Source organism: Aulostomus chinensis, chromosome 6, assembly GCF_037954235.1.
Source record: "Aulostomus chinensis isolate RoL2024-O1b breed Wild chromosome 6, RoL_Achi_v1.0, whole genome shotgun sequence".
In the NCBI taxonomy this organism is placed as follows: domain Eukaryota; kingdom Metazoa; phylum Chordata; class Actinopteri; order Syngnathiformes; family Aulostomidae; genus Aulostomus; species Aulostomus chinensis.
Window position 1 is genome coordinate 18337107 of NC_141325.1, and position 27377 is coordinate 18364483.

The 27377-nt window shown below is 40.1% G+C and overlaps 1 protein-coding gene across 1 annotated transcript; it reads right to left on the minus strand.

The window, feature by feature from the left end:
• Positions 1-82: 82 nt before the first annotated feature.
• On the minus strand, positions 83-27377 carry hs3st1l2 (heparan sulfate (glucosamine) 3-O-sulfotransferase 1-like 2). The gene is made up of 3 exons (XM_086206903.1): positions 27176-27377; positions 2354-2730; positions 83-1401 (listed from the first exon to the last, which is right to left on the minus strand). The coding sequence occupies exons 2-3, from the start codon at positions 2609-2611 to the stop codon at positions 736-738; spliced, it is 924 nt and encodes a 307-aa protein (XP_086063029.1). The 5' UTR covers positions 2612-2730; positions 27176-27377; the 3' UTR covers positions 83-735.

The following is a 27377-nucleotide window of genomic DNA, read 5'->3' on the forward strand; positions in this document are numbered from 1 at the left end:
CTGACTAATACATCTCTGCACCTTTATGTTTGATGTTTTTAAATGCTTTCAACCAAGGTTTCAGTGGAGTCTGGCAACAGGCAGGAGGAGACAACAGATTTATTATAATGCTGTTTAAAAAAAACACACAAATAAGCATAGTGCATTGCCATAAAAAGAAACAAAATACAATATTTGAATGTGGTTGATATCAAAATAGCTAAAAAGTCACCCTAACTTGGCTAAATGGTAAATGGGCAAGTGAACAGGATGTCTAAAACATTTTTACGAATCCACAAACATGTTAACAAAAACAAAGACATAACTGACATTGTCTGTTTGATTTACTTTGATTGCAGAGGTCATAGTGCAACAATTCAGTTCAACCATTCTTTCTCCCCTTTTGTCTATTTTCTACATTATTTCAAAGTCTGTACATTTTAAACACACCACAAATGAGCACTAGTATTGAGTATGGCACAGTTGTCAGCACTTTGTCAGTTGAGTTTTGTCCACAGAGGCACCAGCATGGTATAAGTTTGTTTTGGCCACAGGTGTTTGAAATCTTTGCATTGCTTTCATTGGCCATTGATACCTGAGCACTAAAACAACAAGGAATTTTTATGACATTAATGGAAATCTTTCCACACGCCTCTCTGCAGACATAATAAAACACAGAAAGATTGGATTCTTTGCCCTTTTCCTGAACATGTTTGCGTTGTTCAGGAGGTGTTTTATTTGCTGTCGAATCTTGGATCAGCACCATGCAAATGACCTCCCAACCATCTCAAAGAACAAACTGTTGGGCTTCCTGAAGTAGTGACAAAGCTTCCTGAAGGCCTGGGTGCTAAGTGGCGCATGTGGCCTGCCTTTAGATTCGTCCAGGCACTTGTCATGTCCAGCAGAGAGGAGGCAGTAGAAACCCTTGGTGGTGTTGTAGTAGAAGTTGTTTGGGCTGATCCTGGGTGGCAAGTCCAGAAACCTCTCAGCTTTTCTCAGCTCAGGGAAGGGGTCCCGAATGAGTGCATCACCATCCACCACATGGATCTGTTCCCTGGGGAAGACCTTCAGCCACTGGGCCAAGTGCAGGTGGTAAACGCTCCTCTGCAGCGCTTTGTACCCCGGGTCAATGTTGCCCTTGTGGAGCAGGAGCTCCTCCAAAGGCTGGTAGGGCTTGTGGCGTGTCAGGCGGTTATGGAGGACTTGGGTGTAGTCAGAGATGAGTCTCTCAGCTGGGTCACGGACAATGAGTAGCAAGCGGACTGCTGGGTTCATGTCCCACACCCGTACAGGAGCTTGGGGAGATCCGAAGTAACCTGGGGTCTTCTCCACTGTCAGTTGTCCATGGAAAGTGAAGGGCATCTGGGCTTGGTACCAAGCCAGGCCTCGTTGATAGTGCTCCTCCACATTGAAGTAATGCACCTGATATATGGAAACACAGTGTTGATGATGAGAGTGGAACATTTACATCAGGCTATGTGATGCAATAGTATCAAACTGTCTTTTTACTGGTGCTGAAAGTTTATTTCAGTGTTAGAAATGTAACTGTAAGCATCAAAAGACACAAAGCTCTTTTCCTTCAGTCCTCATCTTGTCCAAACCAATGAATTCCTTCACGCTGCCTTCTTTCTGTGCATTCCTCACCTAAAATCTCTCTGATTTCTGTCTGTACAACCTCCGTTGGACAGGTCTGTAATTTTTCATGGCCACAGAATCACCAACCATAAAGCATTGAGGATTTTACAATTGTAAGTCACACTCCAGTGGTAGAGATACAACAGCTTGGCAAAACAATCTCAAAGGATAATTCAGATATTTGTTCTACTTGGGGATTCTGCTTTAGTCTAGATAGATCAGTAGTGGCAAAAATGACTGGAATTAGTCAAATAAGGAACAGAAACGTTCAACAGAAACTACAACAGCTGAAAAGAAGCATTAACCATTACAAATAGTAAAGTGCTATTTTCCCATGAAGAAGCTCAGATTGTTGTAAGCATCTATCTATTGTATGTAAATGAGCCCTACAGTGTGTGTTATTAGTCTTTCTCTAAAATCTCTTAGGAGGTATGTTGTTGCTATGAAACAACAGGGTACATAGGAGTGGGAGTCATTCCTTTAAGAGTGAGGAACAGTGTTTTGCTAAGCAAAAATAATGTAAAATAGAGTTTGTGCATTTCCAAGTAGGGGCAGCAAAAATGACAATCCATACTCCATGATGTTTTCATGACTTTGCGGGACAGGGTTATGTTTAAGCTGAGGCAAATTGTGCAAACATTAGGATTGTACAGGGATAAAACCACACTGTTTTATTATTTATTTATTAATTCATTTATTCATGTACATAAATGGTGCTAATATCTCACTGGTCTTTTACCTCAGCTTTTGCCACTTCCACATCTGGGTGCAGGTTAAGCATCTCCAGCAGGGCTCGGGTGCCACCTTTACGCACTCCAATAATAATAGCTCCGGGCAGCCGCTGCTGAGTAGCATTGTAGGAGGAGGATGAAGTGGATGAGGAAGAGGAGTAGACAGGGGAGCTGGATCCCCCATTGCGTAATTCCCTTAAGCACGTAGACAGCTGAGTCTGCAGTAGCAGAAGCACCAGCATCGCAAGTAGCAACGTCCACAGCATGGTGCCACACACACACAGGTGGAGTGGTTATGGCCACACACTCATGAATCTCCCAGACTGCGCTGGGTTTTTCTTGTTGTCATTCAGCAGGATATCTCACTCAGGAGGGAACTCTCACCCTGATGGCAAAGAGAGAAAAAAAAGAGATAATTTCAACCCTTTACCATTTTCTTCTTGAAATTGCAGCTGGAAAAAAGACAGACAGTAAATTTGGCAATGAAGGGTTCTAACAAACAAATGAGGGAAAGGTTGTAAAAACAATGCAATCTCACAAAAGTATGAGACGTGAAGAGAAGCTCTTCACAAAACATTGCACGGTGCACAAAGTTTTAAATTGCATGGCAGCCTCACAGAGGCAAAGAACAGAGATTCCTGTTGTCAAAACACAAGATAATAAGCATGAGGGGCAGGTAGGGATGGTAGGAGAGAAAAACAAACACCAGATTTTGTAGCATAAGACAAGGGTTTGAGTCCTGTTTATCACACTGCAATTCAAAACTGTAACCCCCCCTATTTATGTGCCTCATCCACAAAATATTCTTACGCACAAATTTATTCTTTCATGCACATATATGTCTTTAGCCTCAAATTGAGTGTGATAGAAAGGAAACAAAGCCTACAGGCTTTTGAAACAATGCAGAAGACTATTTCATGAATGATGGCAAATGTGCTATGATCAATAAATACTGTAAGTGTTTTTGGTGCATACATTTAACCAGTCCTTAACTGTATTGTCACATAGTAAAAGTTTTCCTGCTGTGAAAGTTTTTCAAGAAGCTGTTGTCAGTGAATCATAATTGAAATATCTTTTAATAAACGACAAACACAACATTTCAAAGAAAATGTCTTCATTAATATAAGGCCCTGCGGGGTTCGGGGTTAAAGGGAACAAAAAGCCAAGAGGCAGCGATTTTGTGGGTTCAAACTGGCTGGAGCCTATCCTTCGGGCGAGAGTACACCCTGGACAGGTTGCCAGTTCTTTTCACATAAAATAAAGCTGAACTGAGCTGGAGGAGATGCACTGCTGCATCCCTTACATTGTAAGAGTCTTATGTTTCATCTCACATACATGCGGCAGTTGTTCAAATGCATGCGTGCTTGCTCAACCAGTTAATAATCCCACACATCTTTTGATGGCTCTGCATGCTAATATACCATTTTTAGTCCCCAAAACTGTTTCTTTTGCTCCAGGAATAGGGTTGTGATGTGATGATGGCCAGAGGATATTAAAATATGAATTAACATATAAACCAGGCAGAGGAGAAATGCTTTGACAGTTAATGCTTTTGTGTGGTTTAGGGTCTCCCCAAGGAGCCCCAACACCCCTCTGAGTTCAGCTGAACCATTTTTACAGAGGACAAGTTGTAGTGAATAACAGATGTAGCAATATGTCTCAATGTGTTTGGTTTGAGGTTTCAAAATAAAAGTGTAATTTCCCAAAAACCACAGATCCTATACAAGTGGTCATTTGTTCATGTGATTAAGACAAGCATGTAACATGCTTTAACAAGAAACTAGTCTATGGTCACCTACTCATGATCATCCCAGAGCTGTGTGATTTTCGAGGGCATAAAATGTGCAACCATTGTTATTCCTTTAGAGATGCTGTGCAGTGACTCTCTTCTTCCTATACAGCACTGTATCCTTGAGCGAGACAGACCCTGAGCTGATCAACTGCTTATCCACAGAGGAAGAAGTGTGAGGCTGTTCCTTGCATAAAATGACATGTTTTATAGGAGACAAGCCGATGTTCCACAGTAACAACAAGACCAATTGAAATTTCATTCAAATGAAAATATGCCCCAGTGTTCTCTGTGCATAGACAGACAAAGTAGTTCCTTCCGTTATTATTAGAATTATTATAAAGGTTTTTCCATGAAGGATTCTATTTTAAGTTTTAAGTTTTGGCCCCATCATAGTGTGAGTATGTGTCTTTAGAAACAGGTCGTTCCAGTTTTTTGATTCTGTGTCTGTGATGTTTAAGGTTCCTCAGGGATTAAGTCACATGAAAAGTTTGAACTTCTATTGTTTGTCCCCTGAGAATGTTATAATGAACTATATTGTTTAAATTTAACATGAACATAATTACGGGGCTGCACGGTGGTGCAGTGGTTAGCACTGTGGCCTCACAGCAAGAAGGTTCCGGGTTCGAGTCCCGGCTCGGGCACGGGATCTTTCTGTGTGGAGTTTGCATGTTCTCCCTGTTCCTGTGTGGGTTCTCTCTGGTACTCCAGCTTCCTCCCACAGTCCAAAGACATCAAGAGGGGACGAGGCTGATTGATACTCTAAATTGACTGTAGGTGTGACTGTGAGTGTGAATGGTTGTTTGTGTCTCTATGTTGGCCCTGCGATGGACTGGCGACCTGTCCAGGGTGTACCCCGCCTCTCGCCCGTTGACGCTGGGATAGGCTCCAGCCCCCCCGCGACCCTTAATATGTAGGAATAAGCGGAAGATGACGATGGATGGATGGATGAACATAATTACCTCCATTGAAGGGGTGATGTTTTCGATGGTGTTGATTGTTTGTCTGTCAGCAGGATCACATACAAAATTATGAGTCTAATTTGTCAGATAATTTCCAAATCTCATGTTTGATGAGAGACAATAATCATAGTGTCACCTAGTTGACAGAACCGGCATAATTCGATTTACATCAAAATTACGGTGTTGTCTTCATGATGCGAGGTACAACAACATAATACATAATAGGTGTGTGTTCTCTTGTGCCACCTAGTAGATGGAGGATGTGATATTTGAAGCAACGCACTGTAATGTGTGGGTGAGAGCACATATTCATCACTGATTGCAGTTTTAATTAGGGCGAGCTCACAAAAGTGCCTGGGCCAGAGATACACCTTGGCAGATGGATGCAATTTCAGAGTGCTGTCTAGTTCGGAATGATAAACATCCTTTAAACGTCAGATTCAAATTTTAAGACACCATTCGAACAAAGGGATGGTAAGGTAGGTGGGGTTAACTGGTGCCACATTTTTTAAAATAGTAATGGGCAAACATTAGCGAGAGAGGTTTGTTGCTGAGTGCTAAAATACCACCACTGGTGCAATGGAGTCTTTTCCAACTGGGTGCTGCTCTTTTAAAATGAGTGTCTGCAAAGTGACATGTAGCCCATTCTGGCCCAGCATCAAATCAAAACTCCCTCCCCAGCAGATAAATGGCAATCATCCAAGAAAGAAAACTGTATTGTTTGAAAGAGGGATTTAGTAGTAAAATCATTTTACGGCAGGTACAGTACTTATCCTGCAGTGTTGATCCCAATGTTGGGGGTGCATTTTAACAGTAAAGATGACATTATATTTAATATCCAGGGACTCACACTCTAAACGGGCTGACCATGCCTTTGACGCTGTGACCAACTTGACACATTTTCAAGCTATGAACCTACATGGTTGTCATAGTATTCAGCAGCTGAACAATAAAAATAAAATTTCCATTATGTGTACGTATTTAATTTATGTACAAGTACTGCGCACTATGGCTGGATTCCATTTCAGTCAAAGACCTACTCCAGAGGGAGAGCTTGTTGTTTTGATATCTTTTTTGTAGTTGCTTTTGTCTGCAAAGACAGAGTCTTACTCGTGTATTTCGGAGGCATTAAGATAAAAGTCTTCAGGGCTGAAACATTTCCACTACAATGTTTCACCGTCTACTCCTCCTGATATAGTGAACAGCTGTGTGCACATTTTCCTGCTTCTGTTTTTTCCAAATACTTTTCCTCTTGCTGCAGTTATTATTGTTGCTGATTTTACTGTGCCGAAGCCACCCTGATATGAGTTATTAATTAGAGGAACAATGTTCTGGTTTAGAGGAGGAACCCTGTCTGGTTCCTGTAGCGAAGCACTAATTGCATCTTCAGGGACCATGGCTGCGCTGCCGGCCTTGTGTGCCATCCCTTGGCTAAGTGCCATTGATGTCATCAATGTTGCAACCTTTATCATTTGGTGTTAGGGGGTTTGTGTTTTTATGTTTGTTGATGTTAGTGTTATGGGTGTGGTGAGTTTCCATTCCATGAATACTGCTGTGTAATTGGTGGCCAGGATGCACATTTTTTTTGTTGCCATTCTTCAATGCTATCCTTTTTCCTTGAGCAGTGTTAGTTTGTTTAGTCAAAGAATTTACTGTAAACTTCTAATTGATGTTTAAAATGTATTTTTAAAATAAATTGGAATATATTCTCATGATAGGAAAAACTAATGGAGCTTTTTCACTTTTTTGTCTTCTCTTTTTTGAAGGCAATGACAAAATTTTGGATTCAGTATCAAGTCAAAAACCCCTGTTATTGCTGTTACTGTGATGACAAATGTTTTCTAGCCTTAAGAAAGTAGCAACACCTTTCCCATAACTTAACAAACGTCTTTGAACTCAAACCATGATCTCTTGTTTAATTTAGCAACAAGTGCAAAACTACACACAAATTGCAGCATTCGCATCCCACATGAAAAAGTGGCCACCACCTCTTAAAAGGGATAGTTCACCAAAAGAAGGAAAATTACGTCATTATCTACTAACTCTCATGCTGATTGAAGGTCAAGTGAAGCTGTTTTTGTTTTTTTCTACAAAATACCACTATAGATTTAAAGGAAAATGCATTGCAGTAAACTCCCCAAAATGAAGTAAATGGTGACCAGTTTTCAAAATACAAACTGTGGCCACTGTGGCTTGTATGATGGGAGCCATGTATGCACAAAAAACTTGGCATCAGAGATATTAAAAAAACCAAAACAAAACCTTGGCACGTCAAGGCTCGAGGACACTGGAAATGCTTTGAACAGGATGTATGGAGGAATTTAAAAGTTTTATTTTGTTTTTGTTTTTTTTAACCTTAATATTTGGTCACCAATTGTTTGGGAAGTTAGTCTAAAATCTTTTTCTGTGAAACTCCAGCAGCGTCTCCAGGCATGACCATGAGTAGTAGCAACAGTAATGACTGAATTTTCATTTTTGGGTGATCTATCATTTTATTATTGTACAATGTGGTAAGGGCATGACAGGTGTTAAGATGATGTGCGAGCACCACAGAAACAATGGTGGCAGAAGGGATTCATTGATACCTGGTTCACTGGTGTCATTGGTGGTTAAAGTGAATTTGTAGTTTGTGGTTACTTTTAGACACACAAACATCTTTTCTAGATAAAGAAACATCATCACTTAGGTTAAATGCAGCGTTATCAACATTACTTGGAGACTCCTAAACATGCTGCAAGGGCAGAAGACATCACCCGTTGTGTAACATCATTGAACTTTTGATTTTTCTTGTTTATGTGGTGCAATGTAATTTGAACACATTACGTGCCACCACAGGTGTGCAATGCTGAGCTAAGAGGAGGTGGTGTTATTTATACTTGCGACAACTTTTCTGTGAGACCTTGTTTTTGCTACGGATAAGTTAAAAAGTCTCGACTGGTGAGCAGGCAGGGCTTGTCTTGTCAAGAAGAGCAGTGGGATCTGTGTTAACCCTTCACATACCTTTGTTTGGTCATTTCTATTACTAGGTTGTACTTGATAGTTGGTCTGCTGATTATTTCGAGATTACAGACACATAACATTTTTTTCCCACCTGCATGCTCATGTGCCATCTCTCTCTCTCTCTCTCTCACACACACACACACACACACACACACACTCATTCACTCTGCAATCCTCCCCAAACATAGAGCTCAGTTTGTATCTGTCGGCATATAAGAGCCACTCAGACAAAGACAGGGGTCCTTTGGGAGGGGTTTGTGTAGATGTGTGTTTGCAGTGACAGAGTCCCCTGTGACACCGCTGTAAGCTGAAATATTCCCTTGCTGTCAAGTCACTTCACTTCCACCTTGTCTTATGACCTTCCTCCACCTCCTCTTACCCTCCGTCTCACCTCTCCTTGTCCTCTTTAACCCTCACCTTTGTTCTCATTTTCCTCAACCTTTTTCAGACTCCCCTTTTATGGATCCACTAACAAACCTCGGCATCATGCTAATGGGAATGCCCTGCAGCAGCCTCTTAGCTGCTCATAAATAAAACACTAGCACACCTTTTCACCCTGAAATATTTTTGATTCAGTGAACTTTTAATCTTGACGAATTGAAAATGAGACAGGCCTGGGTATAAAAATGAGAGAGAGCTCTGTGTAAGCTACAAGCCAAAAGTATATTGTGCTTTTAAACATAGAGCTGTCCAATGTTTTATAGTCATATTAAAAGTCAGCCAACACTTTGAACTTTTGGGAATTATGCAGATTAGTAAGATCTTTATCAACCAATTTTGCACTTGACAGACCAACACTCCTGAAAATTGAATGGAATTCAGGAATATAGAGTTTAATTTGGATATTTGTTTGGTGTCCTTTTTTTGTTCAAGTATGATTTCAGGCAGGATAATGTGTTTACTAGTATATTTTTGTAGTTCAGTTTTAGTCAGACTAACACAATAATTAGATTGTATTGTACTTATTTATTTTTTGCACACTACTCTTTTGCACTATGTACATAGTCTTGTTCTGTCATTATGTGCATAGCCTTGTTTTCTCTTCATTCTCTGTTTGTTGTTGTTGAGTGGAGCACTGTTACGAACAGAATTTCCCGTGGGGATGAATAAAGTATTCTGATTCTGATTCTGATGATTCTGATTATTTCTAAAATCACGCAAACATAATGATGCTGCTTTTAGGGGTTTAAAATTAGCTATATCTCTTGAGTATAACAGTCTGTTCGTGGTAGTCCTCCATATTCCTTCATTCCTTTTAATGACACAAAACAAAAACAAGGCTGCCTTATCTTGCACCACTTAAAAGTCTGACTGCTCTTGTTATCCGCACCATATGAGCTCCAACTTAGCCTTGCCTTGGTCAATGAGGCTGACATGAGTCACTGGAAGCTCTTGTTTCTCCTGTTCACTGCCTCCTGTGATTCACATGAACAAGTGCGGATGAGGAGAGAAAAAACAACATTGATGCCAGCAGTGTCAATGATGTGTGAATTCTCCATATTGACAACCACAAGGATCTAACCAGGCCGGAAAGCAGTGAGGGGTTTTTATCTGTCACACACAGATGCTATCATCTGCATTTTGGGGAGGAGTCCCTGGGTCTTATAAGTTTTGGTTTGTGTGTGCCTCATCTGCATGTGAGCAGCGCCTTTGCCTTTGTGTGCCACTGTCTGTGATACAAGCCCTTAGAAATATCTTCCTACTGAGCGATGGTATTTGGGGGTGGGGGAAGGATTATCTAGCACAAAGATGGAGGGTGGCAGGGAGGCGGGATGGGGCTTAGGTGCAGTCAGGGTGTGTGTGCTCTGCAGGAGGGTGAGGGTGTACAGAAGCAAGAAAGATTGTCCCTGGTAGGGGGAAACGCCAAGCCTGTTGTATCACCAAGGCTGCGAGAGTCAGATAAAACTCTTTCTGTCATTCCTCTTTTCTTTCCTCCTCTGGGAGGTTAGGATTTGGGTAAACCCGAACCCCTCTCCTTTTTTTTTAGTCATATGGGTCTTATCTCAATTTACTCTGCCATTTGTCTTCCTTTACTTTCAAACTTTCATCCATGCCAGACTTTGATGGTTTCTGTTTGTCTCCATCTACCAAGTCATGCCCCACTCAACCAATCACACTGGCTGATAACAGTACACATACATCAACGCCACAGAGGTGATTGCCTTTCAGAATAACAAAAGAAATATAGCAAGGCCCTATTTCCCATCCTATTATCGTTACCTGCTTGGAGATGAGATGGCTAACACTTAGAGGGTGTCTGTAATCAAAATAGATGAATCCATCTAAGGTGCAGTGGTTAGCACTGTCGCCTCACAGCAAGAAGGTTCCAAGTTCGAGCTCTGGCTCGGGCACGGGGTCTTTCTGTGTTCGGTCAGTTTAGAGTATTCAATCAGCCTCGTCCCCTCTTCCATATCTTTGGAATGTGGGAGGAAGCTGGAGTACCAGAGAGAACCCACACAGGTACAGGGAGAACATGCAAACTCCAGGACTCGGGACTCAAACCCGGAACCTTCTTGCTGTGAGGCGACAGTGCTAACCACTGCACCACCATGCCGCCTAATTCTAACTTCAACCAGGAACTCAGAAATTACATTGTGCCACATCAGGACTTCTATATCATTCTACAGGATAAGCGGAAGAAAATGGATGGATGAATGGATGGAATCGATCTTAAAAAAAGTAGTTATGCTTCTAGACCTGTTTGACCTCAGGCCTTCTTCTCAGCATGTACAGAAAAGATGGAGAGCAACAAACTGAAGGCATTTAGGCAATTATTTGACATTTTTGATAAATCCTTGTCACATCACAACACTTTTAAGCCCAGCAAAGTGTCATATCTACCATCAGGTATGTCAGAGTTCACTGATAAGTTGAACGAAATAGAAGATGTGGGAGAGAGAATGAAAAGAACTCCTCTGTAACTACTAAGATTGAGTAGTTCCCCTCCTCTGTCGATCTGTACAAGGAGTTGGACTCACCCTGCACCAGGTACTGAGAACAGTGGCCTGTGAAAAGAGATTTGATCTTTCTCTGACAGGGCTTCAGAGGAGGGGAGAAGACAGAAAGCAGACAAATGGCAAAAAAAGGGGGTTTACAAAAGAGTTGGGGGGGAAAAAAAATGAACATTTTTGGTAATTCATTCCAACTGTTTTATCCATGCCCTGTGCATTTTTTCATCCTAGATATTATTAATTTGATATGAAGGACTACATCCAGTAAGGTAGATTCTGGTATAACATTGGAACGTGGAGATTTTCGTTAAGTAGCAAATCCAAAATCAACGTGTTTATTTTTTTTTTAAACTTTTTGTCTTTACTGTGTTTGCTAACTAGTTTTCTGTCCTGTTTCGTGTGTAGATTGAGTTCTATTGGCTTTTCACAATGTTTATAGATATGTCTGGTAAATATATAGTATATAGAATATGTGGTATAGCTCAGTATAGTTTAAACCTCTAAACCTCTATTTTACTGTATTCCTATTTCTCCCTTGGAAAGTATATACATTTTGCCACCCCATAGATCATAAACAGAATATGGTCACCAATTTCAAAAAAATCAAATATGAATCATATGCTATGGCTCAGGGGTGGCATGGCTCAGAGGTAGAGTGGCCATTTAGCAACTGAAGGGTCGCTGGTTCTATCCTCATTTCCCCCGGTGACCATGTCAAAGTATCCTTGAGCAAGATGATGAGCCCCTAATTGCTCCTGATGGCTCTGCGATGGACTGGTGACCTGTCCAGGGTGAACCCGGCCTCTCATCCAATATCAGCTGGGATAGGCTCCAGCCTCCGCATAACCTTTAACGGATAAGCGGTATAGAAAATGGATGGATGGATGGATGGATGGATGGATGGATGGATGGATGGATGGATGCTATGGCTTTCACAGTCACTGGGTCTTAACTTAATCGAACACTAATGGGACATTTTTGACTGTCATGTTAGACAATGCTCTACACCATCATTGTAACAGTAGGATTGTTGTTCATAGTTTGTGTTGTTCTGGAGAACAGTATTAGTGTTGCACAGACCACCAGGACACAATATGGCTGCAGTTTGGAGTTGAATGTATACACTGACCGTGGTATTAATAAAACACAAGTAAATGAATGCATTTACTGCTTTTACAGTGACTGAAACAATCATCAAAACACCAAATATAGGGATATTATTTGAAGAATGATGTACATACCTCAGAGGAGTTATGCAAACATAAAGAATCTATACCAATTTGCAGTAAAGCTGTTCTGACACCTTTGTAAAACAATATATGGTGAGTTTTTCTGTTCAACTTAGCTACATTAGCTGGTTGTTACATTAGCTAAATAATCAACTGCAAAATAAATCATTCCAAGCAAACAACCATAGTAGATATCACAACTGTCTCACAGTCAACTAGCCACTTACTACCCAACTAATGTAAAGACACAGGAGTTAATTGAATATTTCTGGTCAAAGGTAGATTTTTCGGAAAAGCATCATTTTGAAAAAAATTGAAGGGCATTATTTGTGACTGATGATTAAATGATGGAGAGGAAAGTCTAGCAGTCCAACAGTATTTTCAGCCCAGCCAGTCCATGAAGTCAAGCTCAGCTCACAACTCTCTTCCATCAATTTTGGACCACTTGTTCCAAGCCATCCTATTTCATACAACAAGCTCAGCTGTTCCCTTTGAAAAACTCTACAGACAAATGTCATTTAAGAAGCCATATTTAAACTGTGTCAATCTGTCAGAACTGAACAATACCACCAAATAGAACATCCTACAGTGGAAAATATGGTTTCTTTATGACAAACGGGTCCTGATTTAATAATGATTTGATACTTTCAAGTTGTTAGACATCGATCATTCCAGGCAGCAATCATTCAAGACAGTAAAAGAAAGAAAAAATCATTTAAAGCCAAAATTTATTAATAATTCACAAGAACATTGCTATTCACATCCTCCATAAACAAAGATATTAGCCAGCTTCTAAATGATTTCTCTTTGCCTCATGCCATCCTATCTTTTGTTTATAAATCCCTCAAGAGAACAGCAGGTGATGAGCTCGACCAGTGCTGTGTTTTTCTTATTTAATGTGGCACTGACACGTCCTAGAACGTTTTGATTGATTTGAACATTAAGCAGGTAATCTTAATCTTTCACCATACGCTATGAGCTTCCTGTATAATATCAACTCTTAAAAAAATACAGCATTTAGTAAACATTCTAAGTGTAGGAAATATTATTTTGAAACACATTTTTTATTTCCACTAGTTGCTAAAATGTTAACTTGAGCATTACCTAATGAAACATATTACTTCCAGGTTTTAATACTTGATGATTTAAAAAGCATCCGGTCCAAAGTATGACCTTTCCAGACATTGATGATTGATGTTGTGATGACCTTCAACATGGCTGACAGATAGAAAGAGCACCTGCTGCAAGCTTCTACCCACTTGATATGATTCTTATAATTTCTTTATGTGTTGGCCTCTCACTGTTTATATGTCACCTTCTCTGAAGTCTTTCCATCTTTTACCCATCAACCCCCCTGCTGCTTCTAATAGACTCTGTCGGCACAGCCCACTGCTCTTGCTCCCGCTCATCATCTTATTCAACCACAGATGCGCAACACCCACACCTCCTCCCTCGCTAAAACCCTTCCCCTCCCCCTCCTCCTCTTGGCATAGTCTGCCATGCAGGCTCCAAGATCTGGGTCAACCATATCAAACACCAAAATGAGTATACTCCGCCTATCTGGTGTGTGTAAATTTTGAATCATGTTTTCTGTTTAAGTTTGTAATACAGTCTCCTATTATCATTTAATTGGCTCAGAGGAAGGATGAAGAGACTGACGGGGCAGTTAAAAATCTTCGTTATCCTCATCCTGTGTTGCCTAATTCTGTATATTTTTTGGTGATAAGTGATAGTTACAGGTTATAATGTGATAATTACATTTTAATTACATTTACATTTGAGCTGATCCTTTCCTTGTTTTTTTATGTTAAAAAGGATAAGCAGTACATTACAGCACATCAGAAGCTCTAGTGTCTGAAATAAAATTGCTATGGATCAATGAGTGAATGCAACACTATACATGGACCTGCATGTGTTAACTTATGGATTTTGCTAGTAAATAAATGCACACACTCAACACTGCCAAGGACTTGTGTTTTCCTTCCCACTTGCATTAGGTGGAGGAATTTAGCCCAGTGACCTTTTAAGTGAGCAGCACGGTGGTGCAGTAGTTAGCACTGTCGCCTCACAGCTGGGTTCAGTCCCCGGCTCGGACACCAAGCTTGTTCTCCTTGTGCCTGTGTGGGTTCTCTCCTGGTACTCCAGCTTCCTCCCACAGTCCAAAGACATGCAAATTGAGGATGAGGCTGATTGATACTCTAAATTGACCGTAGGTATGAATGTGAGTGTGAATGGTTGTCTGTCTATATGTGTTGGCCTTGCAACAGACTGGTGACTCATCCAGGGTGAACCCCGCCTCTCACCCGAAGGCTGCTGGGTTAGGCTCCAGCCCCCCCACGACCCTTAACAGGATAAGAGGTAGAAAATGGATGGATCTTTAAGGTCAGCTTGTACTTAAAGCAAGCTAATGTTTGGAGCTGTCATTGTAAACATTTTCCAATTTGTTTCTAGTCATTCCCTCATTTTCCCTCATCCAACACTTAAACTACTCACTGCTAGAGCTGTTAGCACATTTTACATATTATTATCCAAACTAATTTATGTATAATTCTAACCTTAATCTAAACTCAATTCACACCTTAATTCTAACCAGGAATTCAGAAATGACATTGTGCCACATCAGCACTTCTATATTATTCTATTCAAGTTCAAAGCCTCTACAAAACCAGAAACGCTGACCAGATTAGCTGTGATAAAAGATTCATTCATTCATTTTGTCTTACAATGTCCACTTCAAATCTCTCTTCTGCACGAACCACGCATGCACACACACACTCACACATACACAACCATGCAAAAGTCTTTGTAGGCAGTGCCTTCTGCCTGCAAAAAAGGAAATACTCTCTAACTACATATACCTCCAAAATTAGAAACACCAATGCTGCACATCAGAATTATCTTGATTCTATGACACTTGTCAGCTAATATATTTTATTGACAGAACTTAAACTGAGGAGGTTAAAAAATACAGCTGTTAGGCTCCCTTTCTCTGTCATGGCACCAACTATTTTACATAATAGCAAAAGAAAAGCTGAGAGCAGCTTCCTTTGCTGAGATATTATAGTCCTCTACTTATGGAAAATATTGTTGTCCACATACTTTTGGGATAAACCCCTTGATGCGTTACACCAGCACTTCTGTTTGCTTTTGTCAGACAAGTCTATCTTATCCTCCCATAAACACACACACACACACACACACACACACACACACACACACACACACACAGAGGCATCTGTCATTCACAGGCGGCTTGTTTACACCCTCACGTGCATAGACTGACTCTCACAGTGACAATCACCTGACCGCTGGCTCACAGAGATGGTGGATTTAAACTGACTGGCAAAGTGTAACACTCAAGGGGTCCAACTGTGGGTGACATTGAGGGGAGATTAGGATGGGAGGATTTGGGCACATCCTTCTTGGCGAGGTCAGCAGCTCCAGCTCAACAGACACCATAGATGTGTTTTTGGGGGATGAATTTGGTGTGCTGCATGTGAGTGTCACACTTGTGTGCATATGGGCGTCTGAAACGAGGGCAAGCTGTCAGATGGGGGCGGGCCAGTTGTGTCTGGTCAATATTATCACGGACCAGTGGGCCCGAATGTTATTGGAGTCCCAAACTGTTTTTCTGGGTTACTTGAGGCAGGATGGATGAAGGAAAACAAGACAATGGATGAGAGAGAAAGGCAGGTAGTATTGTTGGTATGAAAAAAAATGATAGGGGCTGGAGTGACAGATATTAATAAATAAATAAATAAATAAGTTGTATCATCAGGTGTGTTTGGGCACCTGCAGTTCACTCACCATAGTAACCCTTGATTAGATCCCTTCACCTGGGCAGTAGACCCCAGGGAATTATAGAAAAGGATGGAAAAAGACAGAACAAAGGAGAGGAGCTGTGGAGAGCTGTGGGGAACATGGTAATAGTGCTGGTGGTTACAGATGATGCCACAGTTGGTGTGGTGATACAGCCAAACACTGCCCTACGGTGACAGTAATAAACCTAACAGGCTGCTAGGGGCTTTGTTGCCCAAAATGGGTGATTAGCCTGATTGTGTTGGCTGTTCCGCTGTAAAGTCAACACAGACGTGTTGAGAGAAAGACAGTCTCTATTTGGGCTTTTTAAAGAAACATAAATCAAGGTCTGCTTCACAACAAAAAATGTTTTGTTTTAGAGTCCCTCGATAGATCTTCTTGCTGTTTCCCAAAATGTATCTCTTTTGTTAACTCGTGCTAAAAAGAACATGAATAAAAAGAATATTTTTGTTTGAATTCAGCAAAAAAAAAAAGTTCCAGTTTAACAAAAAGCTCAATCATCATTAGATGATAGCATTTGGGTAAGAGCATAAACTGTATTAAAGAACTAGACAGCACTTCTGAAAAGTCTGAAAAGGGAAGTGCAACTTGGGAGTGCCATAAAACTGCATTACTTCTAACAATTAAGAGTAAGCAACTTCAGCATTTATAGCCTCAATAGTTAGTTTCAGGATATTCATTCTGTGAATTATGGTCCCATTCAGAATGAACACAATATAAAACAGGAGCTGGTTAAGGGTGTGTCTACTTATGATTGACAACTACCATGTTGGCCATCAGTAAACTGCATCTCTGCTCCTAAACTGCTCCTATCCAGCTCCACCTTGTACAAATACTGTCACTTCTGATTGTGAAAGCTTCAGACTGCAACAACCAAAATGCCAAATCTGAGTAGCCCACAACCAGAAGGGGCATTTTGCTGGCTTTGTTCACAGTCAGTGGTTGCAAGACTTGATGCGAGATGCTTTTGATACACACAAGGATGTGTAGAAACACAAACATTCAAGATCACAGTATTATTAATATAATATAGTATTATCATTTATCTCTTACCTGCTTAATTTTAGGGCTGCTCACCCAGTTTCTTTGTTCAATGTGAGTACATTTATATAAGCATTGAGTATGAAAAACCTCATCTGTATGTAATACAAAGTGTATTTTATTGATGATTTGATCATGTTCTTACTTTTAGTTCTGAGCATCTGTTAATCATACTTTAAGCTAATAATATGTATCTGCTTGGCAAGAAGGCACTTACTAAACTATAGTCAATATATACTCAACATACCTGAGAAGCGACTTCCCTCATATCTTGCTGAGGATCATTAGGACTCACATGAGTGCTCAGATGCAACACTTTTGGTTCTCTAATTTGAGTTTATACTGCTTCAACTGCTGCATCTGCTAGATGAACATGATACACATAATTGGAGCAGTCCTGCAGTGGCGACAAATTAGGTAGAACATTTGGCTCAAAGGACTAGATGTAGTAGGAACTTCACATACACACATGCGCACACGCGCACGCACACACACACACACACACACACACACACACACACACACACACACACACACACACGCATGCACTCTTGCTCACTCACCAACATATATTGTAATGTAGCCAGACAGATCACACCTAATGACTGCATCTGCTGTGTTGCTATTCCCACAGCAGAGCTCCACCGGTGATATGTCTTCCTTTTTCTTCTTCTCTTTGAGGCCAGAACCCCACTGACTCTCCACATTGGTTCACTTCTCAACACATAAAGACATAGATACACAAACTCAAATGATGCATGTACCCAGAGCTTTACATTCACGTACAACAGAGGACATGAGGTCAATAGCAGGGGGTGGTTTTGATTGACCAAGCACTTTATGACTCTTAAATGGCTTCATTGCCTTCCTACTTAACCCCCACACCAACACAACCTCCTTCCTCCCTCCCTCCCTGTCATACCCCAACACGCACTCCTCAGGTCCTCACAGGAAATTAATGAGAACCATCTTATAACACACACATTTTGCCACCCAGCTAGCCAGTAGAGCTGCTTCCTGCAGTCTGGAATCCATCAAGGTCACCTCACAAATCTAAAGCATCGCTCCTCCCTCTGAAGTCTTTCACTTTACCCTCCATGACCTTATTTTGCCACTTTAATCTTAAATTTTGGGTGCAAGCCAGGATTTTGGTATAATGACTTTGTTGCTGTAGAGAGCAAGTCAATATGAATGGGATTGGGTTGATTGATTTTAATTGGCAGGACACCAGGAGATGGGAACAGAGTCTGTTAGAATGGGACAACAGTTTAGGATTCTGAATGGCTCATGGATGCTGCTGCTAAAGTTCTACCTCATTCATGGCAAGAAATGCAAAATATTTCTTTTGACCAATACCGTTGACTTTTCTCAAAGTAGAAACACTAGATATGAAAGGACTTTGGAATCAGATGTAAATGCTGCTTAACTATGGCATTACATCATAGATGGTTGGCTGTGGTAGGCACAGGCTTGAAAAAAAATCTGACTTTTGATAGACTTGTCAATTTTTCAACTGTTGTTGACTTTTGTTCCCAAAAGTACCCACTTTTTGGCAGGACCAGTAGGACTGAGTGACCAGGATGCACCTCTGTTGGAGCATTATGTTGCTGTTCCTCATTGAAGGAGGAGAAGAAGAAGAAGAAGAAGAAGAAGAAGAAGCGTTATTGTCATTGTACAGGAATACAATGAAATTTGGCAGCATCCCTCTTTTTTTCAAGCAGCTAGATGGCACATTTATCAAAATGTGTTTAAAAGAAGGAAAAGTAGTAAAATAGTAGTAAAAAATAAAATATCCTAGGTAAAGTGCAGTTAAAAATGTTATGTATGTATATAGAAATATGACATATAAATAGTTTATGTAAATAAATAGCAAGCTGTGCAGATGTGGCTGGGGAGGTAGTAGTATATTTGTGTGTGTGTGTGTGTGTGTGTGTGTGTGTGTGTGTGTGTGTGTGTGTGTGTGTGTGTGTGTGTGTGTGTTGGGGGGGGGGGGGGTCATGAGCCCTGCAGCAGTCTTTTCACAGCCATTGGGAAGAAGCTGTTCTTTAGTCAGTTGGTGCGGGCTCTCATGACTCTGAGTCTACCAGAGGGGTGGCTGGAGAAGAGACAGGATCCTGGGTGGGCAGGGTTGTCCTGGATCTTTTTGGCCCGTCGGAGGAGAAGGTTGGATTGACAGCTGCTATTTCCAAACATTGGCTTGAGGTGCATACAGTGGTGACTGGAGCAGAGAGGATAAGCTTTGCTCTTTCCAGTGGATAAACCATAGATTCAGGTGGTGGGTTTTAAGTGTCAGCAAAGCCAGATTTCTGTTAATTTATCAGGCAGAACAGACTGATGGCTGCCAGTGTTGTTTTAAGTTCCACCCAGATGCATGTACCTTGTGTGAACACATGTACTGTAGTAGTGATGGCCGAAGAGTCTTCAGAGACAGTTGCAGTCCAAGAGCCAAACAGGAGAAATCCTAGCAGTTCTAGATCCATACACATACCTAAAACAAAAGTTAAAGGAGGGGTAGGCTCCCAGATTTTGATGTACTTTTTGTTTTAATCCCTTAATTTCATGATTTCTTCATGGTAATCAATGAGGTATGATGTTTTTGTTTGTTTTTTTTTTAAAAGGAAGCATCAAAATTCCTAATACATAAGGGGTGCAGGGCCAAATTTACATCCACCCAATCAAAAACCACTACCAGCTGGATTGTTTGGCCCATTTAGCTGTCCATCAGCAGTCAAAACCAGACTGCACCTGATTGGGCAGCTTAGCTGTCTGTCAAAAGGCTGAGACCAGGAAGCCTAAAGGGTATCAACGCCTTGTTGGATCAGTGTTGGGTGAGCAGCATGAAGGAGGATTAACATGGAGCCAGAAGCACATTAATCAGCAGGAATTCATATTATTCACTGACTACCCCTGTGACAAGTATGACCTCTTCTTGTTATACACTGAGATTTTCTGGTGTGCATTCTTTACTCCTCATAGAGTGATGATGTTTCCGGTCCTTGTGACAAGAGCAGACCATCCATCAGCCTGAAGACTTTGGCTCAAGCCCAGTACAATATGTTGACAGAAATATAACTCTGCTGATGCGCCCTTGAGCGAAACACTGAAGTGCTGCCAGGCTAGGATGACAGATCAGTAGCTGACCTCTGGTAAAATGCCCTCCAGGGACAACTACAGTGTCAAATCATTAACAGAGCTCAAATACATTGTTTAGGCAAAAAGTTCAATTCTGAGCATTTTTGACATAGGAATCCTTATTATGGCTGTTATTTCCAGCAGTTTTTGACCTTCCCATTTTCTGTTTTGGCTTGCGAGCAGGTGTAAGATTAAATAACGGTGTTATGTTTTGTTAGTATCAACTACTCCTCTGGGCATGAAATCCCGTAGGGCATCCTCCTTGGTCTGCTTGGTTTCACAGCGGTCACAATTCGTGATGTATCAACGCCATTTTTTTTTTTTTATGCCCAACTTTAAAACCCTGAGTGTCTGCCAATACCAGTGAGATGAAATGAGATAATATTTATTAATACCCAAAGAGTCTATACAAAAATTAATATCTTGAGGACGCAAGTTTTTTTTTCCCCCTCCTGCATTATTTCTTTATGACTATAGACATTTGAAATTGACCTCCCAGTGTGACCAGGGGGCCAATTTATTTGCTCACTCACACTTGAACCAGGCTTATTTACAATAACACAAAACTAGAGAGGTTACGATTTGTTTTTAGCTTTTTTCCTGTTTGTGGATTACTTATCATATGGCTGGATAGGATCCTGAGGAGTACTTTTTTGACCCCTTGACAAAAATCACAAAATCTAATGTTTGATTCCAGCTCCTTGACATTTTCACACACTCAAAATAATACAATATAATAACACCAACCAATTTACCAAAATGTGGTTTAAAAACTCAGAAGTTTGATGTTTCACTGCATTGACATTTTATCATTCAAAGCAATTTTATCTGATAAAAAATAAATTGTAATTTGTTGATTTACTACTTAAACTCCCTAAACCCCTCGTCCAAGGTTTTACAAACATGATAAACACTGATCTTCCTAGCTCATGCTCTGACTCCTCATCAGCAATTCAGGACAATTACATATGACCACTTCCTGCCATGGCATGGATTAACTGGAATCTGTTAAAATGACAATTGAATTATATTTTCAATTATTTTCTTTCTTTATCAAAATTATATATATGTTGTAAACGTGAGGTTTTTTGTTTTTAAAGGCTTTCGTAAGTGAAATTTAAGTTGGCCTCATTTTGCAAGACCAAGCTGCCAACAGACCCTTAAGGGCCCGATTATGTATAACCACATATCATAATAAAAGCTATGCATCATTTCAGCATACACATACTTGGGGCCTAAATATGTTTCAATAGTTGGAAGTGCATCCATTTCCTATTGACCTCCATGATCACCCATGTGCTTATGAAGCTCCTCATTCCAATTGGTTTGGGTGTTGTATTTTCCCTGAATATCTTGACAAATATAACTTTTGCTGTGAAGTTCAGACGGACCTTGGACATCAGCTATCAGGGTATGTGTGAGCTAAATACAAGACTTGAAGGCTTTTGCTGTCTCTGAAGCTATCTCTGAAATGTTCCACACTGATATACCACACATTTAGGAGTTGAAAAACAGATAAAATTAAGCACTAACCACAGGCTAAGCAACAGACATTTCTATCGCCTTCTGACGGTATACTCTGTGTATTATAAAAAATTAACAACAACAGACATGCTGAAACAGATTAGCTGGAATTTAGTGGGTAAGCATTTATACTTTTGCACTGGTGCAGTTTCTTTCTGCACTTCCAACAATGACAGCTCAAATGCAGCAAATCATGTAAGAGTTGGAATTGAAATATGTATCATACATACAACAATTTACAGTCCCATTTTCTTAATTACATGTAGTGCTCACATTGTACATCTTAGACAGAACCCAGGCATAGAATTTTTTGTCATACAGACAAAAAGAAACACACACACACACACACACACACACACACACACACACACACACACACACTCTCAATAATGCCTTTGTACAAACATATACCTCATACATGTGAATAAATTGTTGGACCATCAAATTCTGTGATTTTTCATGTTGGAGAGAACTGACTGTGTGTGTGTGTGTGTGTGTGTGTGTGTGTGTGTGTGTGTGTGTGTGTGTGTGTGTGTGTGTGTGTGTGTGCGTGTGTGTGCACGCTTGCGTGTGTGCTTTTGTGCACTTCAGGACGTATGCACTCTGCTCATAAATAAAGACCATGCATTATTCAGAGATGCTCCTCCAACTAATGCCCCTTAATGTGCCCAAACAGCCATAATGTACTCTGCTAAGGTGGCAGAGACCCCCTCACACACACACACACACACGCACACACACATTGTGTGAAACCCTAATTATACACTTGACACAGCCATTGTCGGTGTCACTCTCAGGCTCTTATCTTGCTCTCAAATCGCCCCATGTCTCTAATTTTCAACCCAAAACAAGGCCATTTCACTTGTGAGCCAAATTGTGGTTAGCCACAGTGTTTTGCCACAGTTGTATTTATTTTGCCTGATTTTGTCCTTAATTCTCTGTCTCCCACTCTTCTCCTCACTGTCTCCATCTTGCTCTTTAGAATGGAAAATATCTTGAATAACCTGCTGTTCGTTCTTCTGCATGGCCTCAGGGTACCCACTCATTGCAGAATTCAGATTTTGTCTTAGCAAGGATTTGCTATGAAACTGTGATGGCAAAACTTCCTAAAAATAATTAATTTGTGAGGAAATAAAACAAATTCCATGATGACCTTAACAGGAAACAGTTTAGACCATCAAATCAATTCAAGGTCAAATTTTTTTTATCACTTGTGCTTTGTTTGGTGTATTTTATGTACGGTGTTTATGCTGTAGTCACTTTGCAATTGACTTGCCTGTTTACTCTCTGGTTTTAATTGTCTCAGCTTTCATCAGACCCAAACTGTTAAAGGTCCAGTGTCCAACAGCTCCTGATATAAAGAGTGAAGAATCAGCCAGATGATGTGCTTGAGAGTTTGTAAACAAACTTTTTTGGACAGTTTTGATGTTGCTTGTAATTGGTGGCCACAGGGCACTATTAGAATCAAGCCAAATATTTGTGGCTGGCTTTTTCTGGCTTTTTTTCTACCAACTCAAGATATGTGTATGTGAAGTGAAAAATACACTTTTTGGGAGAAGTATTACTTGAAGAGCTTGATGACGGATTACTGTGAAGATTGTTTTTGTTTAACAGTGGTACCACAGCAAGGTGGGCAGTTTCACTGATGAACAGGGAACTGTTGTAAAACAACTCTGCATGGCCGTATCTTTTCCAAACATAATATGGTTACTGAAAGTCCCAGCCTGAAGCTATTTATAGGGATAAATATAGGTTAGAATCATACATATACATATATATACATATACATATATATATATATATATGTGTGTGTGTGTGTGTGTGTGTGTGTGTGTATATGTATATATATGTATATGTATGATTCTAACCTATATTCATCCCTATAAATAGCTTCAGGCTGGTATATATATATATATATATATATATATATATATATATATATATATATATATATATATATATATATATATATATATACACACACCCCCAAACACAAAAGTGTTATTGTAGTTGTCATTCTTGGTCTAGATGGTCATGAATGCCTTGTATGACTCCCTGCCTCTTGCTTTTTATTTAATTCATGCCATATTTTTTGCAAAGTGCCTGATATTTTTTGATTGTTTTAAAGCCAAACTTGTGATATCTTTTCGTATTTGTTTCTGTTTTTGGTTGAGCACAATCACTGTTGAGCCAAACAATCAGTTCTTCAACATATATATACTGTACGCAAAAAATTGCATTATGTGAACCAGATAATTTTTGTGAATTGGAACTATCTGTGTTGCAACATTTGAAATGGACATTTGCAGAAGCACAATTCATTCACACTAATTGAGAAACTACTGTTAGTGAGGCATGCTGTTCCTCAGTGTGCTGCTGTTGACAGGATATGCTGCATCATGGCATAACGTTAACCTCTCACATGACACCAGCTGCTAACAGTTTGTTTTGAGACACACACACACAAACCAGACAATGACTGCATTCATCATTTTTCTCTCACTCTCCCCTCTCTCTCTCTCGCTATCTCTCTCTTTCTCACAATCACACACACACACACACACACATATCATAAACACCCACACACTCTGCACATTGAAGGTCAAAAACAAACTACATCTGTCCCCTCACCTCTCACATGAATCAGCTGTGGTTGTTTCGTCTTTTTTTAACAGCTTGTTGAAATTCCTCTGTAGCACCAGTTTAGATAATGTCTTTCATTGTACAGACTCCCTTTCCCAATAAGTCATGTTGTAGTGTTCTGATTAGTTGAGCTGGCTGTGAAATATTTCCTGGAGTCATCTTCTTTATGTTTGTTTGATTACACTGTAGATATAAATCTTAATGCCTTAGTTTACATGATTTAAAGGGAGACATTAAAACTATTACATTTAAATATCTGCAAATGCAAAAGATTAACATGTAAATAGGACTCAAAGAATGAAAACAATAAATATGAATGAATAGTCAAGCTTAATGAATAAAACATAGGGAACAACTTTTACTGCAGACCGAAACGAATGGATGGCTGACAGACAGGTTGAAATTTATTTCTAAAGTATATCGTTATCTCATGACATTTTCCAAATAGAATAGGTCTGGAACCATACTCTTTAATCAAATTTAACGAGACCCAATATATGCTCATGAGTAAGCAGTTGGTAACTGCACATTAAAAGGCAGTGTTTTTATGCAGCTGAGACAACAAAGCAGACTCGGACTCTAGGAAAGTGGCCATCTGCCTTGACCAGTTGGGGTGAAAGAGATACAGAGACACAGGAATTCATGTAACATTCAGAGACAGACGGTTTTGAGAGCTCGCATGAGAAACAATCGTGTCAGACATTTTTGCATTTGTGACTTCTTAAACATCTAATGGGTCAGAACAACTGAAGATGATATTAGTTGGATGTGGAGCAAGTGCAAAAAAAATCATTGCAAAAATAGAGCTAGTGTGAGTCCCTAGAGACAGAAAGGATATATTTGTTTGAAGAAAAATGACAGATGTCTTGGTCAAACTAGGAATCAGTGGTAGGGTAAGGAGTTACCAGCAAATGACACAATATCAGTAGTAGACTAGACTATGCAATAAAATCAATACAACAATATATTGCCATATTTTTCTCAGTAGTTTAAATATTGCAGCCCCAAGTATCAATATAGTATTGCAATATAGTGTGATAAAATCATGTCGTGACCCATGTTTGTTATAACAATGATATTGTAGTGTGTTACTGGTTAGTGAGTGACACAAGAACCTAAAGATACTTATTTTTCAATACACTGTTATGGCAGCTACATTTAGTATGTTCACCAACAGCGTACAACAGTGCGACTTTGAAAATATCATTCTAACAAACTGCAGTGGAAATTTTGCATCAATGGTTTGAATTAATTTGTTGATTGAGTTATTCATGAGAATATCCATCCATCCATTCATCCATTTTCTACTGCTTATCCTGTTAAGGGTTGTGGGGGGGCTGGAGCTGGAGAGAGTAACTGGGGAGAACCCACGCAGGCGCAGGGAGAACAAGCAATCTCCACACAGAAAGATGCTGTGCTTGAGCTGGGGCTCAAACCCGGAACCTACTTGCTGTGAGGTGACAGTGCTAACCACTGCACCACCGTGCCTCCCTTCATTAGAATATGATTTACATATTATTATTTCATGCATCGTATCATATCACAATACATTGTGACTCATGTATCGTGATACAAACTGTAGGTCCCTGTCAATACCCAGCCCTAATCAGTAGAGAAAGTAGTATTATCAGAAGAGATAGTCTAAGAATCTGTTTGTACATGAAAAACAAAACGTTTAAACAAGGATGAGTTAATCATAACCCATTTTGCAATGCCTGACAGAAGAGTTTGGTCTCTCTTACCAGCCGATTTTGTTTCTGTCATGCCATTGAATAAGCTTAATCGTGATACTGTAATCCCACAGACATGGTCTAGTAGGGCCCTTAGCCCCAATTCTAAGCCTTACTCTAACCTCAACCCTAACCCTAACCCCAACCCCTAAGGTTTAGAATTAGGAATAGGAAACACGAGCTCCATAACAACCCTACTGGGCCTACTGGGCATTAGTTTGGGTCAAGCAAATGAATATGTGATCACAGCCTCTTACACCTACTAGTAGATAAAGTAGGGCCCTACTAGACCATGTCTGTGGGATTATGGTATCAGGATTAAGTTTATTCAAAGGCATGAAAGCAACCAGATCGGATGCAGCATCGAGATCAGGTGCCCTTACAATAACTAAAGTAGTTGTGCAGAGACATTAACCTGCATGTGCAAATGTAACTTATTCTGATACCTGAAAGCACAAAACCAAAAGGAAAAGTTATGGCCATGTTGGTTGCTTTGTTGCTCAAAACTTCAACTGAAACACCTTTAAAATTTCCCCCTCCTAACCCAAAGTGTTTCTAACATACTAATATAGGATGCATTTTTCCTTTATACACAGTGTACCGGGTGCACACTGTGTATAAAGGAAAAATGCATCCTATATTTACTCCTCATCTTTATCTGTATTATTACATAAAAAGATAGCATTTATAACTTCTCTGTGTAATTCTATTCTGTTCTGATCTGAGTAATTCTACTCTCTAATTAGTAAAATTACAAAATCAAACTGCTGTCTAAAAATTGAAGTGAAGACCACCCTATATGGATCAAGGAGAAGGAGAAGTCAACAGCCTCTGGAGTGATGGTAGATGAGGTCAACTGGCCACTGATACTGTAAAGTCACATTACACAGCATCAAGTAGCACTTTGCATTGTTTTTCTAAATGACACATTGCTTTTTATGTAAATTTTGGTTCTAGTATATTTAAGAAAGAAAGCAAAGAAGAAATGAGAAAGATGAAAAAGGTCTTACCTAAGAAAGGTTTCTCTTCTTCCCCCTCTTTACTTCCTCTTCTTTTTCCACCCCTTTTCTTTCTAAAATCTCTTCCTTTTCTGCCCTGCAATCCCTCCTTTCCTCACTTCTGCTCTCTGAGCTTCACTGAGGAGTTGTGTGTTGAAAGTGTGTGCAAACGGCAGAGAGAGCAACCCTGCTTTGTGCTGCCGACTTGGCTGAG

Excerpts from the sequence above, each read along its gene's own strand:
- hs3st1l2 (XM_086206903.1), bottom strand. The coding sequence starts at position 2,611 with ATGCTGTGGACGTTGCTACTTGCGATGCTGGTGCTTCTGCTACTGCAG. Across the intron at positions 1,402-2,353 it reads TGGAAGTGGCAAAAGCTGAG|GTGCATTACTTCAATGTGGA; the intron begins GTAAAAGACCAG and ends TCCATATATCAG.